The sequence below is a fragment of the Neolamprologus multifasciatus genome, chromosome 5 (assembly GCF_963576455.1).
Source record: "Neolamprologus multifasciatus chromosome 5, fNeoMul1.2, whole genome shotgun sequence".
NCBI lineage: Eukaryota > Metazoa > Chordata > Actinopteri > Cichliformes > Cichlidae > Neolamprologus > Neolamprologus multifasciatus.
Genome location: NC_140443.1, coordinates 33,206,665 through 33,225,678, shown reverse-complemented (window position 1 = coordinate 33,225,678; position 19,014 = coordinate 33,206,665). Strand labels below are relative to the sequence as shown.

General features: G+C 43.3%; 1 protein-coding gene across 1 annotated transcript in view; it reads right to left on the bottom strand.

Annotated features, from left to right (window-relative positions):
• Nucleotides 1–18,761, bottom strand: part of wnt4 (wingless-type MMTV integration site family, member 4) — a 28,814-nt gene extending 10,053 nt beyond the window's left edge. Inside the window, exon 1 of the mRNA XM_085159475.1 lies at nucleotides 17,821–18,761. Coding sequence (XP_085015601.1) covers nucleotides 17,821–17,897 — 77 coding nt within the window. The 5' untranslated portion in view covers nucleotides 17,898–18,761. The remainder of the gene's footprint in view (nucleotides 1–17,820) is intronic.
• Nucleotides 18,762–19,014: the final 253 nt, after the last annotated feature.

Below are 19,014 nucleotides of genomic sequence, written 5' to 3'. Positions count from 1 at the left end.
GAGTAGACTAGATGATAAAGCAAGATGCTTCAAAAGACCTGAAGACTTCTGTGGCGGGGCGTGGCGGGGCGTGGCCTGCGGTGCCGTACAGGTGCGCCCGCCTCCTCTGCACGGCACCGCAGGCCACGCCCCGCCACAACTTCATAATGAATATTGAGTTAATCATTTAACAATAAACCGTCATTTTATAAAATATTTGTCTTTTTGAAGCCAAACTGAATCCATGTAAATCACTGAACTTAAACCTTTAACAAAGGACACTAAAACCTGACATTTGCAGACCTCATTATTTAGTGACATCATCATTAAACAACATGAGAGTGTGAAGGATCATGAACAGTAATCAACAAACAGGTAATCAGAGGAGACATTATGTATGCATTTCACTGAAATGTTTATCTGTGATGTGCTGATTTGGTGGAAAGAGGACTCGGATGTTTTGTGAATTGTACACAGTGTAGAAATGTCAACAAGCAATACAAATGAAAAGTGTAACAAGCAACAAGTACTGGAAGAATATAAATGGCTTACTGTCTGGACAAGATACACATTTATCATTATTATTAGAACATATTGGCTCAAAGTAAATTCCCAGCATATGTGGATTTGCACAACTCCAATCTGAACGACCTCCAACCTCCAACCTTTCTAATCAAGGCGCGTAAGTCAAAACACCTGTGTGCACACGCAGTGCCAAATCATATTTTATAAGTCACTCAGCGGTTTGGGTTTGTGAAAGGGAAATATCTACAAACTACAGCTACCAGAGTAATGTTTTTAATCAGAAAAAAAAGAGTACGAGGTATTTTACAAGACTGAGTACAATTAAATCCAATACATTCAAAGAAATGTACATGGTAGCGTACGTTTAAACGACAGCGCTGAAGACAAAGACACAAAGTCAGCAAATTGTATCACTAATCTGAGCCATGCGTGGTCCACCTGGGTCTTAGATCTGACGTCGATAAAGCTGAACAGTGTTGGGATCTTGAGCAATGCTGACAATGTGGAGCTGCTTTGGTAATCGTGTGTTCAGAGTGTTCAGAGGTAAGTAATACAAGTCACTCCAACCACAAGCGCTGGTGTCATACTATTAACTCACCATGCAACAAGTCACACTCCTGATTGGCTGTACTAAAACGTGCAAGTGTGTATTTTATTGATTATAAATGTAACTTCTGATTCCTCTTTGAAAGGTTAATGCTGTTGCAGAAACTGGGAAAGAACAGAAGTCCCCATTGAGCAAAAAGTGGCTGAAAAGACATGAAACACGACTTTGCCAGTTGTTTGAATAATGTTGAGATTTGGTTAAAAAGTGAACGGTGCAAACATGACAGTTTTCCTTTAACTCTTCAGAGACAACGGTGTGAACCACGGCGCCCGCATGTGAGAACAATAACTTTGGATTTGCCTGAAGCTTGTAAAGATAAGGTCACCCTTCCTAGCCCAGCTAGGAAACTAGCAAAGTAAGTACACCCTTACTGCTTCTGTAGGAAGTAAGAGGGTAAGTAGCAGCCAGGTGCTTTTTGCAGTTTCCTGGTCTGGAGCGTTCAGATGTGTGTTAACACACAAACCACAGTCCTCCCAGGAGTGGATGTCGCCCCAAGGTCAGACTGCGCAACGTTATAGAAATTACATCAGCCTGACTGAGATGCTGTGGTGAATGAATATCAGCAAACCTCAACGAACGGAAGCACCCCTCTAAAGAAGAGTACCCACAATTATCAGAGACTGATAAAGTCATACAGAAAATGATGACTTCAAGTTATTGCTGCTAAAGGTGGTTCTTTGTGCAAATTCTTCAAATTTAGCCTGGAAATGTTTTGCTCAGGTAAATCCGCACGGTTTCAAGGGAGCCCTGGGCCTCACGGTCGACCCTCTAGCTCCCTGTGAGGTACATCCTCTGATCATTTTCAACAGGTCCTGCCCCTCATCTCCCTCCCTCCATCTGAACTGGATCGAGTCCACTTCAACTCTCCCCTCTGATTTGCTCGATTGCAGTTGCACGGCTCTCATCAAAGACATGTGGGGCTTTTGATCTGTCTTTGTTTTCTAGCATAGCCTTGGGCATGGTGCTACGTTTGGGTCAAGGCATCCAGCTGGGAGACTCAGCACGAAATAATCCCCCAAAACAGAAAAAGGCCCAAAATCGCAAAACGACTGACAGCAGCACCCACACAAAGAGACAGAAGCAGCTGGATGGCATCGCTCTGGCCTGACATTCACCCTGGAAACATTTAATAAACAATGGATAACTTGTTATTCAGGTAATTTTATAGATGTGTGTGTGTGTGTGCGTGGGAAAGCTAGTTGAAGGCCTTGGGTGTGTGTGTGTGAGTCCTCTCCCACTTTATCTGTTCATTTTGCAGTGTATACACTTCACTTCCCAGAGATGAGGTTAACAAAACACCTCTACAGAGGAGTCAACCCGTAGAAGGACAGAACACCACACACACACACACACACACACACACACACACACACACACACCATCATCCCGGTTTCTCCCCCTCTTCTCCCTCTGTCTCTCGGGTCTCTGGTGCTTGCGTGCCTAAATCTCAGAAGCCTAAGCCTAGTGGAGCCAATGGTGCTGTGAAGGCTGCGACGTGTAATGCAACACAAACACACAGCGGCCTGCGAACGCATCGCGCTTCAGGTGGAATGCTCCATACCTTTCACCCTCCAGCCCACACTCATGAGAGGCTGAAACTGAAAATAACAGATAAATATAAACAGAGCGCCGCCAGAACTGCAGGTTTATTGCAGCTACATAAAAAAGAAATGAATACCATTCAAAAACTCCTGTTTGTATTTCTATGACAATATGAGCCCGGTGTCACCATCAGAGATGGGCAGTAACGCGTTACTGTAATCCCATTACTTTTTTCAAGTAATGAGTAAAGTAAGGGATTACTATTGCAAAAAAGTAATTCGATTACTGTTACTTTCCTTAAGCACGCCGTTTGAGAGAGTGTCTCATGACAATGACGTACGAGCGTGCGACGCCGTGGCAGCAACAGACGTGTGCAGATCAACAATGGATAATATGGAGTTCAGGAGAGAGTACGACAGTGTTTAAAGTGTGCAAGTACTGACATTACTTTGAGTTTGACTCTGTAAAAAGTGACAAAAACATTAGCGTCCGCTGTTCACTCTGCGTGGGAAGAAAACTTTTTTCTACAGCAAAAAATTTAACTTGAAATCTGAGCAAGTACCGAGCACGCTGCCACGGGAATGTGACATTCACAGAGAAACTCCCACTGACATGACCGCTGTGGCACCGGGCAAACCTCCACCCGCCCCACTCCTGCTAAACAGGTGAAAATAGATTTAAGAGACAGGACTCAGTGCTGCTAAATCTTTGATTTTATTTATTTTCTGCTTTGTTTTACTTGCATTTATTTGAAAGAGTGAGTGTAAACACAAAACTTTATTTTATTTTATATGCTGGAATATGCAGAAAAGAGGTTCAAATGTTAAACACATTTTTTCAACTGTTGCATATAATTACATTTTTGCTTAATGCAATGTGCATAAAATTCAAACTAATAAAACAAATTTTAAAAAGAGGCTTTCCATTTGTTTCAGTTTCATATGATGGATTATGCAGAATAAATAGAATTGGGCTGAAAGGTCTGTTGCTTTATTACGTATTCAGGTTGTGTATCATGTTTTAAAAGTAACTTAGTAATAAGTAACTAATTACTTTTGAAAATAAGTAATCAGTAAAGTAATGGGATTACTTTTTTGGAGAAGCAATCAGTAATAAGTAACTAATTACTTTTTTCAAGTAACTTGAACAACACTGGTGGCCATTAACAAAGCTTTTTCATATAACTCATTTAAAAAATGATAACATTTTGTCAGTTGTAATAAAGTACTCTAAGCTCAAATATAATATCTGGTCAAACACGCACGACGCTCCTGGTTTGAAGCTGTAAAAAGTCTGTGATTTAAGATGTTGCACTAAAACCAGACAGAGTGATTTCTGAACCCATGTAGGTTCAGGGGTGGAGACTAAGTTCAGTTAATGTTCATCTTTTTTAGCAGAATACTGTTTGCAACACCCACAAACTGAGAAGCAAAACTTCATTGTTTGGCTCAGATGTGAGATAGATATATTTTGTACCAAAACTACCATCATGCTTTCAAGGGCACACACACACACACACACACACACACACACACACACACACACACACACACACACACCCTACACCAATGCCACCACAAGTACCCGAGTGCAAACCAGGATATGTTGGTACGTATGAACTTTGTTGGTACAGACTGTAGTGGCTATATGAGATATCAGTACAGACAAATGATCAGAATCAGCAAGTACCTTGAAGTGAACCAGCTGAGGTAAACTAAGTGCAAATGCAAGACTTTCTCTCTTCTTTGCTCTCTTCCTGTATCAAATATATAGATTAGAAAGAGAGAGAGGGGAGTGTAGGATGACCAGTTAACCTAACCCTTCTGACTGTGAGTCTTTGGACTGCAGGAAGGAGACAGAGTACCTGGACAGAGTGCACAGAAACATCCCTGCTCGGTGCTAGATTTGACCTCTCTCCTTTCAAAAGTCTCTCTTCTCACCACAAAAATAAAAAGAGGGCCAAAAGGAAGAGAACCTGCAGACAAGAGAGAGCTGGGATAGAAGCTGTGATCTGTGCTTCAGTCAATCTCTTCACACAAAATGACACAAATGCTTCCAAACTGCAGCACACTCTCTGTACCGCCATCGTCTCCAGTGTGTATTTATATGAAAATATCCTCATGTTTGACTTTCCAGTACTGAACACACAGCAGAGGTACACAGTGACCGGTAAATATAGCATAAATGGGAAGTGCGAGGAGGAGCGCTGCAAGAAAAGAGTCTTTTCTGCCGAGGGACTGTGTGCTTATTTTACAAGAGCTGAGACAAGCCTACTACCAGTTACAGTCAACACGCACTGACGGTCATTTTTCAGCAGCGCAGTAAAAGCAAATGAAATAATAAACTTTTACAATGAGCTCTGCTGGTGGAGAACATGAGGGCAGTATACATTCAAAAACAAGTGGCCCCAGCTAACCCTCAGTGTGCCCTCTGCAGTGTTTCACACAGCATGTAAAGCAGATACTGACCTGTAGAGGGCACTGTTCTCTCAGTTTGGCTTAAGCCACCTTCCCACACTGAGCATCAACACAGTACTAAACTCTCCAGCTTCTAAACTTCCTGATGGCTTTGCGCTGCTGTGAACAGCCAGTGTTGTACATGTGCCTGTACAAATTAGTATTTGGAAAACACTCTGGCAGTGGTAGAGGCTTCTTGTCCACATATCCAACTGTAATAGGGTTACAGCTGACCTTATATGGAAGTGCAAAAATGATTGACTCATGACGGATAACATTTAAAAATCCCTAACGAAGGTGTCAGTGTATGCCACATGGAGATAATCAAGATATCCAAACGTTTTCTGTCTCCAAATATATGCACAATATAAATACTTTATATCCAGCGTGTGAAGGAACCTGCATAATCCACTTTGTCAAATCGACGCAGTGACGTTGCGCTTGTAGTGTTTTATAACCCAGTCTTCCAGAAACCACATTTATGCTGACTGGTTTTGCAGCAGGCGTTTTTACACCGCGATCAGTAAAAATAACTTTTTTAAAAATTTTATTTTATTTTGTTATTTGAGTGTTTCCAAGTGGCAACACTGGTGCCAAAAACAGCAGTTCCTCCAATAGGCACTTGACATTGGGATCCTAAAGCTTCAGCGCAGATTCTGAAAAGGCTGCATATGGCTTGCTGTGTGGTAATAATGGATTGGATTTATATAGCGCTTTTCAAGGCACCCAAAGCGCTTTACAGTTCCATTATTCATTCACTCTCGCATTCACACACTGGTGGAGGCAGCTACGGTTGTAGCCACAGCTGCCCTGGGGCAGACTGACAGAAGCGAGGCTGCCATATTGCGCCATCGGCCCCTCTGGCCAACACCAGTAGGCGGTAGGGTAAAGTGTCTTGCCCAAGGACACAACAACCAGGACAGAGAGCCCGGGGATCGAACTGGCAACCTTCCGGTTACGCTTCCCAACCCCCAGCGCCACGGTCGCCACAGTGTACTGTTGGTACAAACTGTGCCTCAGTTTTGGTGAATGAAGTTATATTATTTTAGTCGTTTTTTAGCACCGTTCAGCAGGTGTCTGTTTGCACCGTATGACTGCAGCTTGAAACTGCTTAAAAGCAGAACTTCAGTGATTTTATACTTTTTACATTGCTCCTTCTGTCTCTGGCAGTACATCTGCATGACATTTCTATTTCACGTTTGAAGCCAGCCAGTTGCTTTTTGATTCAAACCAGTGGATGGCCAAAATTGCCAAGCGTGTACAGCCCAAAGAAAAGAAGAAAAATGACATCTGAGTGCAGCGAATGGCTTCACAGTACGTATTCTGATCACTTCACTCCACCTACACACAGGTTTACTTCTTTTATTAGATATGTTTTTATTATATATTTAAAAAATATTATATCTGTTTACCCAGGGTAATGGGTAAGACATGTTTATCTCAAGTTAAAAAGAAAATATAATTTATTAACCTCTGTCTCTCTTCCACAGCATGTCTTTATCCTGTCTTCCTTCTCTCACCCCAACCAATCACAGCAGATGGCCCCGCCCCTCCCTGAGCCTGGTTCTGCCGGAGGTTTCTTCCTGTTAAAAGGGAGTTTTTCCTTCCCACTGTCGCCAAAGTGCTTGTTCATAGGGGGTCATATGATTGTTGGGTTTTTCTCTGTATCTATGAAGCGCCTTGAGGCGACTTTTGTTGTGATTTGGCGCTATATAAATAAAATTGAATTGAATTGAATTGAAATATATAAACTAAAAAAAAATGCCTTAAATGTAAATATGCGTTAGGAATGGCAGAATGTAAAATGTTTTGGGATAGCACAGCATTTGCTCAATTATATATGCAGTTAATGCTTTTTCTTCACTCCTCTTTTATTATATAATCTAATTAAGCAGGATCATATCTGCATTTATAATGGCAAAGCATCGTTAGGAAATGGACTTAAAACAAAGAGAAGCAAAAAGTAGAAGCACCTCATCACTAAAAATGACCCACTAAATTAGTTTTTTTTGTTTTGTTTTCTTATAAGCCCTCATCGCATGCATGATATCTCTCTCTCTCTGCATGTCAACACCGCTGACATGCAGTAGCTGGTTTAAGAAGCTGGTGTCTGTGTTGTTTGGTGGATGAGTCGGGTGTTGTATTCATTTGAGACATAATACTCAAAACGTCCTTGTGACACCCGCACAAAAAATAAAAGTAGGGGAGAGAGACAGTACCTTCAGTGGAAAGAATGAGAGATAAGGAGGGGAGGATGGAAAAAAGCTCAGAGGGAATCGTTTAAGGTCAGACGGTGAAGGCAAGAGAAGGAAAAGTGGCTGTGAGGCAGGGAGATGGTTAAGTGATAAAAGATTAAAGTGTCAAAAGGTGAGAGGTCAAACAGTCTGATGAGTTCAATTAATGCACGGTCTACAGTTTGCTCTGCAGCTGTGTGTGTGTGTGTGTGTGTCTGCGCGCCTCTACGTTTGTCTTGGTGTATTTATATGCTGCTGGCTCCACTAGAGCTGCTCATTTCCCCCTAAAAATAACATGCTCTGCCAACCCCACAACCCTCACACACTTGCACACAAAAACACATTTTCACACACGTTTGGAGAAAGAAGCAGTAAAAGCCATGAAATTAACCTCCTGCCTGGTAGCCTCAAAAGGCTACGAGCCAATTACTGTGTGTGTGTGTGTGTGTGTGTGTGTGTGTGTGTGTGTGTGTGTGTGTGCGCGGGAAACAATAGCTGTGAACAGCTGATTATTTCTAAATGCAGGACTTGGCCGTGTCTGATTCCTGTGACATGTACCTGTGGCTGTTTCTGTTTAGGTAACATTAGCCAGCTAACTGGATGGTTTTGTGTAGCTGGGTTTAGGACAAAGATGATAGGCATGCATGATGATATCAGCTTGTGAGCAAGCAAGTCTCTATTTGTCGGTCAAAATTCTCTCATTCGGGTGATAAAGCTAGTAGTCAAAGTATGCTGGTGTCGATTTCCTTAAAAGCTGACAAATAGAGGCAGAAACAAAATTGGTGGATGGTACATATAAAAAATCATCTTCTTTAAATAGCACTGAGCCAGTGTCCATCCTACACTCCTGTATGCAAGCATATTGCATATATTTGAATGGTAACCCATTCAGACAACCTTTGGGAAGATCACATTCAAGCTAATCCAGAGGTTAGCTGTAGCAGCGCTCACAACCACAGTGGAGTTATCTCCTGAAACTGTGCCCATCAGTGTAGGGCCTGCTGCATGCTTCAATCCAAGAAACAAGCGTCCAGGGAGTAATAAAAAATAATTTCCGGACTTTTAACCACAAGTTGATCAAAGACAATCACATTGAAGAACAACAACAACATGGTCGTGTCCAAATTCATGGGCTGCATCCTCCTGAGGTCGCATTTGTAGACCGATTACGTCACAGCGACACGCCGAAGGCTGGCCAAATTCGTAGACTCCTCCGAATGCAGCCGACAAATGCGTCCTCCTTTTCCCCGAATTTGAAGGATGGGTCGGGTGTGTCCTTCGTGGCCATATCCTAGAATTCATAGCGCGGCCCAGCCAAACTCCAGTTTCCAGTTTTCGGCCGCTACTAAGTTTTAAAATTACTCTTACTAATCTTTCTGGGTCACAAAATAAACTTTTAACATATTTTCAGGCGAGAAACTAGGTGTGTAAACATCAAATATCTGCTCGGTTTATCAAGATATCGCATATTTGCAAAAGTGCTTCGATGTTTTCGGAGACGTCTGCTACCCACCAGCTCGATAGCTAGTCGGGAGCTCGAGGGTTACTGAAGCCGCCGAGAACGGCACAACTCCCGGCACATCATTTTCAGATCACCGCGGACTTTCGCTACTTGGGTTAAACGTAATATATAAGTCACTTAGACAACCTAAAAATGTTATTGTTGGGCTTTTTTCAGTGTTTTATTTGTTCGTGAGTAAATCGGTTTGGCTGAGATTTAAGTTATTAGATTAGATTAGATAAAATAAAACTTTATTAATCCCCCTGGTGGGTTCCTCCTTGGTTTTTATACAGCTGACTAAACATCAAATAGAAAACTGATGGGAGAAGTGGGAGACGGTCGAGAATTTAGGCCAGTGTCCTGTTATATTTTAGATAGCAAGGAGCAGACGGCCGAGTTTATTAAACTCCACCGAGACAGCAGTGACGCTAATCAGAAGGCTAGACCGTCCAATTTCCCCAGCCGTTTACTTCCGGCCTACCCGACCTCCTGAGTACCCGGCCCACGTAGACCGCGAAGGCCGGGTCCTCAGGAGGATGCAGCCCATGAATTTGGACACGACCACAATGTGTCACTTTCTTAAGCTGCACTTAAATGCTCTCATGCACTTCCAGAGAAATTTAAGTAAATGTGTGTTTGTCTTGAGCCGTGTTTGTTTAGCATGATGCACCTTACCTGAAGACATTAATTAACTGAGTTTAGTTGTTGAAAACCACTGCCTTTCATTTTAAAGTAATCAGGAAGAATATCAGTTAATAAACCAAGACATAAGCTAACGTGGGCTAGAAAGAGCCAGACGTGGCTAGAATGTACATAGAAGAAAAGCGATCAATAATCTGACTGCAGCTATTATAACCCCAAAATATTCCATTTATTTAGGGCGATCGTGGCTCAAGAGTCGGGAGTTCCGATTACAAGTCGCCTTGTAATTGGAAGGTTGCCGGTTCGAGCCCCGGCTTGGACAGTCTCGGTCGTTGTGTCCTTGGGCAAGACACTTCACCCGTTGCCTACTGGTGGTGGTCAGAGGGCCCGGTGGCGCCAGTGTCCGGCAGCCTCGCCTCTGTCAGTGCGCCCCAGGGTGGCTGTGGTTACAATGTAGCTGTCATCACCAGTATGTGAATGTATGTGTGAATGGGTGGATGACTGGATATGTAAAGCGCTTTGGGGTCCTTAGGGACTAGTAAGGCGCTATATAAATACAGGCCATTTACCATTTATCCAATTCAGAGTGGGAAGGGGGCCTTATGGTAGGAAGTCATTGGACACTTAGTTTGCATCCCCTTTGCTTTCAGTCTTAATTTTTCAGGGTACATTTTCAGCAGATTGCTCATCAGAGATTTTGGTCCATGTTGTCATGACAGCATGGATGTGATTTGACCTTTGTGACAGGGTGCTGCTGGAAGCAGCTGCCAGAAAGAGTGTACACTGTGGTTATAAAGGGATGGACATGGTCAGCAACAATAGTCAGGCAGGCTCATCTGGTACCGAGGTGTCCAAAGTGTGCCAAGAAAATATCCTCCACACCATTACACCACCTGAGATCCTCCAGGATGGATCCATGCTGTCATGTCGCTTGGTTCATTTTCCAGTTTTTCCAGTCTGCTGTTGTCTGACTTTGCCCTCAGTTTCTGGTTCTTAGCCGACAGGAATTGCAACTTGTGTGGTCTTCATCTGCATTGACGTTCGCCGTTGTGTGTTACCAGGTGCTGTTTTGCATAGCCTGGTTATAACGAGTGGTTATTCAGTTAGTGCTGCATTCCTATCAGCTTGAAGCAGCCGGACCATTCTCCTTTGACTTCTGGCATCAACAAAGAAACTTCACCAGAAGAACTGCAGCTCACCAGTTATTTTCTCTTTTGTGGTCCTGGAGATGGTAAGATTGCAAAATTCCAGGTTCTGAAATACTCAGAGCAGCCCACCGGGCACAAACAGCCATGCTCAAAGTCACTTATATCACCTTTCTTGCCCGTTCAGATGCTCATTTCAACATCAGCAGGTCATCTTGGCCACGCCTGAATGCACCGAGTTTCTACCATGTTGATTCGATTAGATATTTGAGGTAACAACCAGTTGTACCAGTGTACCTAACAAACTGGAATAAAGAGGATAGAATAGGATTGGACTTTTTCCACAGTGTCAAAGACATTTTTATGATTATTTTTTTTTAATTTTCACATTCAGGTTGGATAGATAAGGAGATAAGCTGGCTTGTGAGAATGACATCCTTCATGCGGAGCAGGCAGGTTAGGACTTGCACCATTTACCGCTGCTGCTTACTGTTTACACAGTTAACACATGTGCACATAACCCAAGTATTGTACATAACACTGGATATATAAAGAAGTCCCCGTGCGTGTGGTTAGCATGGTTCTTCTCACCTTTTCTGCTACCAAGTTAACACTACTCTATAGAATAACCTACTTTATACTTATACAGAGAATCCCATGAACAAGTGATTGCCTGCTCCGACTTAAAAAACTTTATATTCAGTTCAGTTTTATTTGCATGCTCGCATGCTTTATATTGTGAGGTAAAGACCCCGCAGTAGTTTAGGATCTCATGCATTTGTTTCGGGTCATCTTGAATAAAACATTAAGTCAGTTTTGTAAATTTTGATCTTTCTGAGTTTCTTGCCTTTGAGAAATCATTAGCTATGAGCTTTTTTACTGTCAATAAAATGAACATTAGTAGCGTCTATTGTAACGCTACAATAAGATACTGAAGATACTCATTCTATTAACCATTTACAGTGTTGCCAGTTGTAGCAACAGTGGAACAACTAACTTCACATTGTTTAAGAACACTTGTCTGCACCTATGACTGTCCTGCATCTGCGTACGGTTGAGATATTTTTTGGAACATTTCCTATTCCTGCCTCACAGGAGCATCGCAGACGCTGTAGTACAAAAGCAGAAATGCAGTCAGCTGTTCTCACCCCAGGACCCCCCAGACCTCTGAAAGCGTGTTATGTCTTCTAAACGCCCCGTGCACCTCTCTGTTGGTCAGCCAACAGAGAGGACCGGCTGTAATCTGGTTATTCCGTGGCTCCAAGTGTGCCACGATAATTGCACAGGCTCTGGTGACAAGAGGGCTCGAAATAACATGCCACTGATTTACCACATGTGCGAGCGTGTGAGAGAGAGAGTGCGCGTGTGAAAAGCAGCGTGAGGCGCCAGTGTGTACCGCAGGGCTTTCTCTGACTACTGATCAGCTGCCATCTCTTTATCACCTCACCATGCTCGTCCAGGACGCGCAGTACGCTTATATGTTCACACACAAAGACACTGAAAAACAAAACCAACACTTTGCCCTGCTTTTAACTTCCATTCAAGACAATAAGAAGACACTGCTGAATCTGTCGCAGACCAATGTCAACTAATCTTTTTGTTGCCACTGCAGTTATTAATTATTTTAAATCATCCTTGGCGTCAGTTTAGCACGTTATCCTTACAATATTTGCAAACAACGCTGCTCAATAACAATAATAACACACAGTCAGTTAAACTCAGGGATATTGATTTGTCCACTTTGGAACAATAAACTAATGTCAATCCACTTAACCTGCTTTAGGGCAAATCATAGTGACGACAGATGCAAGGAGACAAGACAGCTCCCTCGTCTGATAGATCGTTCTCTTGTTTGCTTTTTGCTGGTGTCCCTGTCAGTGCTTGTAGCTTGAGACAATGTCAGGGATGATGTGTTAGGACCAGCAAGTTAGATTCAGGTTTGGGGAACCTGAGGACCAATCAGTGGCGTCAATATCTTCGTCATCAGGAACTGCGTACACATACCGACCACTTGGGGTCAGGGTTGTCCAGGGCCCACTACACCGACAGTGTGAGCATGGTCTCATCTGTGACGAGAACAGAGTGCCAGTGGCAGATCTGCCAGTTCTGGTGTTCTTCAGTGAGTCTTGCCGATTGATCTGCGCGGTGCTATGCTGTGAGCAACGGCCCCATCTGAGGATGCTGAACTCTTATGCCGCCTTCAGTGAGTCTGTTCCTGACAGTTTGAGTTTGCTGCACAAACAAATACCAGCCCTGCTATTGGATTACCCCCCCCTCTTTTTATCCAGTGACCCATCTCCTGCTTTTTCCTCCATAGTCTTGACACTGTGTTGGGAGTCACAGCACACCTTTCTGCAACATCACGTGTAGAAGTGTCATCCTCGGGGATTTGCAGCTGAAATGGATCCACAGTGGTTTATGCTTCCTTACCCTGAAGTTTAACTGTCTTTGTCTGTCTGTACTCTGATGATTGAGTGTTCCCTTATTATTTTTTCAGATGATCCTGTTAGAGGAAAAGTTAGAAGCTAACCAGGGATTTTATAAGTCATCATGAGCAGGACGGCGTCTATACAACAACACCCACTCAAGTCAAAGGTATCTATAGAAGAAAAGCCTGTTGATCAGAAAAGTCTGATCATCTGGTGGCCGTGGATTTCTGCACAAAATCCATCTGGTTAGGACTTTTCACTAAAAGCCAAAGCAGTAAAACTGATGGAGGAAAAGCGATGGAAGTTTTGAGGTTCCTAATTGGAAGATGGGTTGGTGACTCTGTCAGCTGGAAAGTGTCCTGGGAGGAGACAGGTGGCTAATTTCTGTGTTTACACTCTGTCAAACAACAATATCGGATTCTACTGCAGTTTGTTTGCGGTTGACAATTGTAGCGCTGTTGCGCAATATCGAGACGATCACAAACCTTTGTTAGTATCCAGGTAAAAACAAAACAAAACAAAAAACGAATTAGCTGCATCCGGATACGTTATCTGATTAATCACCTTCTTTTCATTGGTATTCGCTTTTTCTCGCTTTTGTCATCTCGATTATTATCCACAGTTTTAATTATGTAAATAAATGAGGTGGAGTTAAGTGAACTACTTGTCAGCAAACACTCTATACATCATGACATGATTCTGCATGAGCTCTGGTTTTATTCCAGGGCAGAGCTGAGGCCGATGATAGTGCCTGTGCCTTTGAGAGCCTAGCTTTGGTTTATGGTGTGAGGCAGCTGGAGCTTGACCGCCTCAGCCTGTGGTCTGCCTCACTTTATGGTGCTCAGGTGCACAAACATCCTGCATTAATGCATCTTTTTCCTGTATGCAGATCAGTTATTCACATACAGATTACGTGTTTATACCAAGTGTAGATGGAGAATACATCTGTGTGTGTGTGTAGGTGTGTGTGTGTGCATGCGTGCGCATGTATGTAAGTGGCTCCCATTCCCCTGCACAGTGTAGTGTGGTAATTACTGAGCGTGTGCCACTGTTGGGGGACATGCCAGCTCACATACTCAAGTTCAAAAATCACAAAGACACACACACACACACACACACACCCACAAGGCCAGGAGCAGCGGGCAGGTGCAGCAGAACCAGTCGGTGCAGGGTAAGAGGAAGCCGAGGAGGAGGAGGAGGAGGGTGATGATTGACAAATTAATGAAAAGTAGCATTCAGATCCCTGCTTGTCAAACGGGACACTAAATGTGACTCAGCAGCCGCAGAGATCTGGCAAACGGATCACATCCTGGTGGATGGGCTACAGGTGACACGGAGAGCTGCAGGTGAAGTAAACAAACAGCCCGGTTCAGGCTGCGGTTCAGCGTGATGTAAGAACAGCTGAGAGGCGTGACGAGCAGTTTAACCTCCTCGTCAGTCAGGATTTTAAGAGCTCTATACGGGAACACAGCCTCAGCATTCAGTGTGACTCTACTAGCCTTTACTGCTTCAACAGAAGTTGTAGTTCACTCAGTTATTTTGTAATATCAACTAACATGCACATTATTATTTTATAGGAATGGATTTGTTCTCGTAATTCATAAAAGTGAAAATGCCCAGCAGTTTACCAAAGGCTAATTTTAGATAGATTTCATGATGTCATCTTTAGCTATGGATCAGAAACGAAACAGGCGTGTGTGTGTGTGTGTGTGTGTGTGTGTGTGTTCCAGGATTTCAGTTTAGGAGTATGACTCAGCATATTCCCGATCCTAATTATGTCATAGTGATAACATCAGGGTTATTTTGGCTTGGAGACAAAGCATTGTTATGTTATTATTATTATACATTATACTGAAGTGCCTTTGTTACAAACAGGGGCCAAGTAGTTTTAAAGGTGTGGGTATTTACTGGGCCGGAAAGGTCGACTGGTCTGATAACAACACTATCAAGTTGCATTATGGGCAACGTAGGATCAAGCTCATGAAGAGCTTAATTCTCAGAGTTAATTTCGGGGTATTCTAGATTTTGCCAATTCAATTTTTCTAAGAATTTGGAACTGTTTGGAAGTGTATCACTAAATCCTTGTAATGTCCCTTTAAACCCCTGATTTTCAGTGTTTCTATTTCCAGATTTCTAAGTAAGTCGTGTTATAAGACACATTAAAACGGTAGGCGCATATCCTTGGATTTAGTCTGCATCCCTTCTAGTACCTATTAAGACTAATACTTTTGAATTATTACATCATACGTGTTGATTATATTGAAATATATATATAATTTGAAACTAAAGGTTAAATATGCTCATTCAACTTCTGTTATGTTTTGTCTGCTTTTGAAGCATATTTCTATATATCTCGATATCTGAAGCTTCTCTACTGCTTTGGGCATTAAGTTTACATAAAAACAAAAACTAAAAGTAGTGACTGGATTTAGATTTGGTCAAAGGAATAATCATGAGCTGCTAATATAACTCTTTCAGCATGTCCCTTTCCTTTCCTCCCTCCTTTAAAGCCCAAACACTTCCCTCCAGGCTGTGGAATGTTTGCTTGAGTTCACACTTATTTAATTCATTCAGTTAAATTATTAACTAATAATTGAAGCTCATTTAAATCCCCCCCTTTTTAAACAAATGTGAAGAAATCCACTGATTTGGCCAAAACAAACAAAACAAAAACCAGTAAACACAATATTGGGCAAAATAATGGTAATTACTTTTTGCCATTATTGAACAACACTAGTGGGCATCAGTCAGACTCTTCTTCCCTCAGCTTTGCAAAACCAAACACATTACAGCGTTAAACAACCACATCTGATTGATGAATCATTAGCCAGTGACCATACTGTTTTATCCTCCTATTTTGACTTTGCTTGTAATTTACAACATGAACAATGTGTAATATTTGGTCTTGAAATGTGCAGCTGACATTATAAACTCATCAGGAGAGTGTCTAACGAGGTCACAGATCAAGACGCCTGAAGATAGTTTTACCACAGAGTTTTATACGACAGGACAACTTTTTGCAACTACAGAAGTCGCCCCCTGCTGGCTTCACACAGAATACGTGTTCAAAACTCATGCCATGTCCATCTTCTATATACAATTTATGGTTCCACACAAGTCAACTGACCACATCAAGACTACTGTATGTCAAAATCCTAGTATAAGTAAATAACATTGCATGCAACTCCCGTCTTCTGTCCAATCAGATACAGTGGTAACCTGCTCTGTTACACAACAGGTGTAGTTATTGCATGTTTCAGAGCCGCTGTAGTAACAGCAATGCTGAAACTGCTTCTCATCCTCTGACCCTTGCTGAAGCGTGGAGGACTCACACACAGATTTTCCTCAACAGTTTAATCCTGCAGAGCAGACTGGCAGCTCGGCAGCCTGCCTGTACATGCCTGCTGTGTGCTGCTGTCACCACGCCTTCAGCCCCAAACAGCACAATTACCCTGTACTCAGTGACAGAGTTCAAGGTAGGCAGTGCTGTTTGGCAGGGCTTTAATTTAACTTACTCTGATGAATCTGTCAGCAATATCAGTCAGGCCGTCTGCAGCACCAGCCTGACGTAGACACAGAAGGCTACTATAACTCTCCCTACTACGAGGAAATAAAAATACAAATCGTCAAGTGAGTAACCACAGTTTGAGAATACTGTAGTTATTAGTCACTACATAGCTCTCTGTCAGCTCGACTTCATATCAACAGAGCCTCGATTCTATGGAAGAGGGGGGGAAATGAAACAGTCCCCCCTGAATGATGAGCACTGCTTGTAAATTTGCTAAAGGTGAGTGGAATGAATGGCAGTAGAAAATGGAGCGGAGCCTGCAGAGGAATGCAGAAACCCACCTATCCACCTCCCACAGGCAGCCTTCAGAGCAGGCACACACACGCGACCCAACCGACCGGCCCCCAGAAGAAGAGGTGGCACGGTGCGCTTCGGCTACAGCGTCGGGCCGTGTGTTACACCTTTCGAAAACAAATGCATGATACTGATGTTTTGCTTTTAGTGACCTCACTGAACTTCTTATCTTTAGTCATGCACCCATGCCATTAGTGTTTGTTTGCAAAATCGAAGTTGCTATTTTATTTCACTCATTTAAAAAGGTTTAAAAGGGAGTACTTTACTTCAAATAAAAACCTGCAGTTTCTCTACAAGTTAAAGAAAGGGGACTTTTATTTTGTATCTATATATGCATTTATTTATCTACTTTATGCCTGGTCTGGTTTCTCAGAGTAGGAGGAATTGTTCAGTTTTGCAAAACAGAAAAGACCTAATTCAAAAACTCCCTCCTAATTTGACTTTTTGCTGCTGATAAGAGCAGCACACAGGAGCCTCACATTGAGTTTGCCCACTTTTCTCTTGGGCTTTATGTTAAAAAATTTTTAAACCAGTCAGTTAATTACATTATGTAGACAAAAATCTTTAACTTTTTTGCGCAAAATGCAATTTATCGTCCAATCACTCCAAAACAAACAGCTTACCAAAAAATCAACTTGTGTGTTTTTCTTTTTTTTGGGTTTTTTTTTTTTTGGGGGGGGGGGGGGTAGCCATATTAGTAAGTTATTAAGTCTGAAAGAGAAAGTGAGAGAGAGACAGTGTGTGCCTGATGGTTAACCATTAACCTGTGCGCCCACTGAGCCGGGGTTGGGGGTTAGACGAAGATGATGTGTAGATGAGGAGGAAAACAGGAGCACAGGTGAAATACGAGAGCGGAGATTTGTGGATTCTGGTTTAGAAATGTGAACGTCCAACTTACAGCCAGTTACTCGCGTTGGCCGAGAGAAGCGCGCAGCAGAGCATCAGGACGCACCGCAAAACATATTCCTCGGTCATCTCGAGAGGGAAGGAAGTGGGGTCAGTGAGAGCCGAAATAATCCCGAGGTGGACAAGGGGGTCGTGCGTCAAGCGGCACAGCCTAGGCTGTTAATCCATCATCCCGCATCCAATGGGTCCTGCACCGGGGAAGACGCGCAGCTTCACGGTCCGTCCGCCCGGTTCTCCCGTCCCTCCTTCTGTCACTGCGCGCTCAGAAGGGACGGGGAGAGGGGCTCCAAAGGGATGCTTAAAAAAAAAAGATCTAGTGCAGCTTTGGCTGAATCGACCCTTCTTCGGAATCAACTTGTTTGCTTTCCTTCTCTGCGCCGGGAGAGCGCGTGGAGGAGCAGTCAAGTTTAAAAGCCAAGATGAAGCAGCTCTCCGCCGGTTCTTCTTCCTCCCGCTGCTCTTCTTCACTTGAAGCTTTATCACCGCTCTCAGACAAGCGGGGCTCTCCTGTCAGCGTGCTGGGGAATCTCCGACCTTACCCCGAGACATGCGCACACACACACATACACACACACGCGCGCGCGTATACACGCGGGTCCTCCTCACACACTGCCGTCTCCTTGAGCGTCTGGCAGAAGAGAGAGCGTGTGCACTGACTTTAGCTGAGGGGCGGCGCGAGGTTATAGAGGTACGGCAGAGAGATGGGAGTTTTTTGCGGATGAAGGAGGCGGGTTTAATGCGCTGCTAAGGTACTATGGTGTGTGTGTGTTTTAGAGGTCTCCTGGGAGGATGCAATAGCACAGCCATTCACTAATGCCCTCCCCAGCCACCCTCCACTCCTGTCCAACACACACACACACACACACACACACACCTCAAACCGCACGCACTTCTTGGCAGCGCCTCGCTCTCCCTGTCACACACTCAACCAAATATTCTGCGGTCAACAGTCTATTTAAAGCTTGGCTGCAAAATGTCTGCATTTGAAACCAGAAAATCCCAATAATATGACAAATGTCAGCTCCACGCTGCTGATTGATGAAAAAGTTGTAGGAGGATAATAAGGTGAGGCAGCCATTCTGGGCTCGCGCAGGACTATTGAGGACTCCACATGACTCACCTGATCCTGGCGCAGAAGGAGAGGAAGTGGAAGACTTTTTGTTATGTAAATAATATTAAAATATCA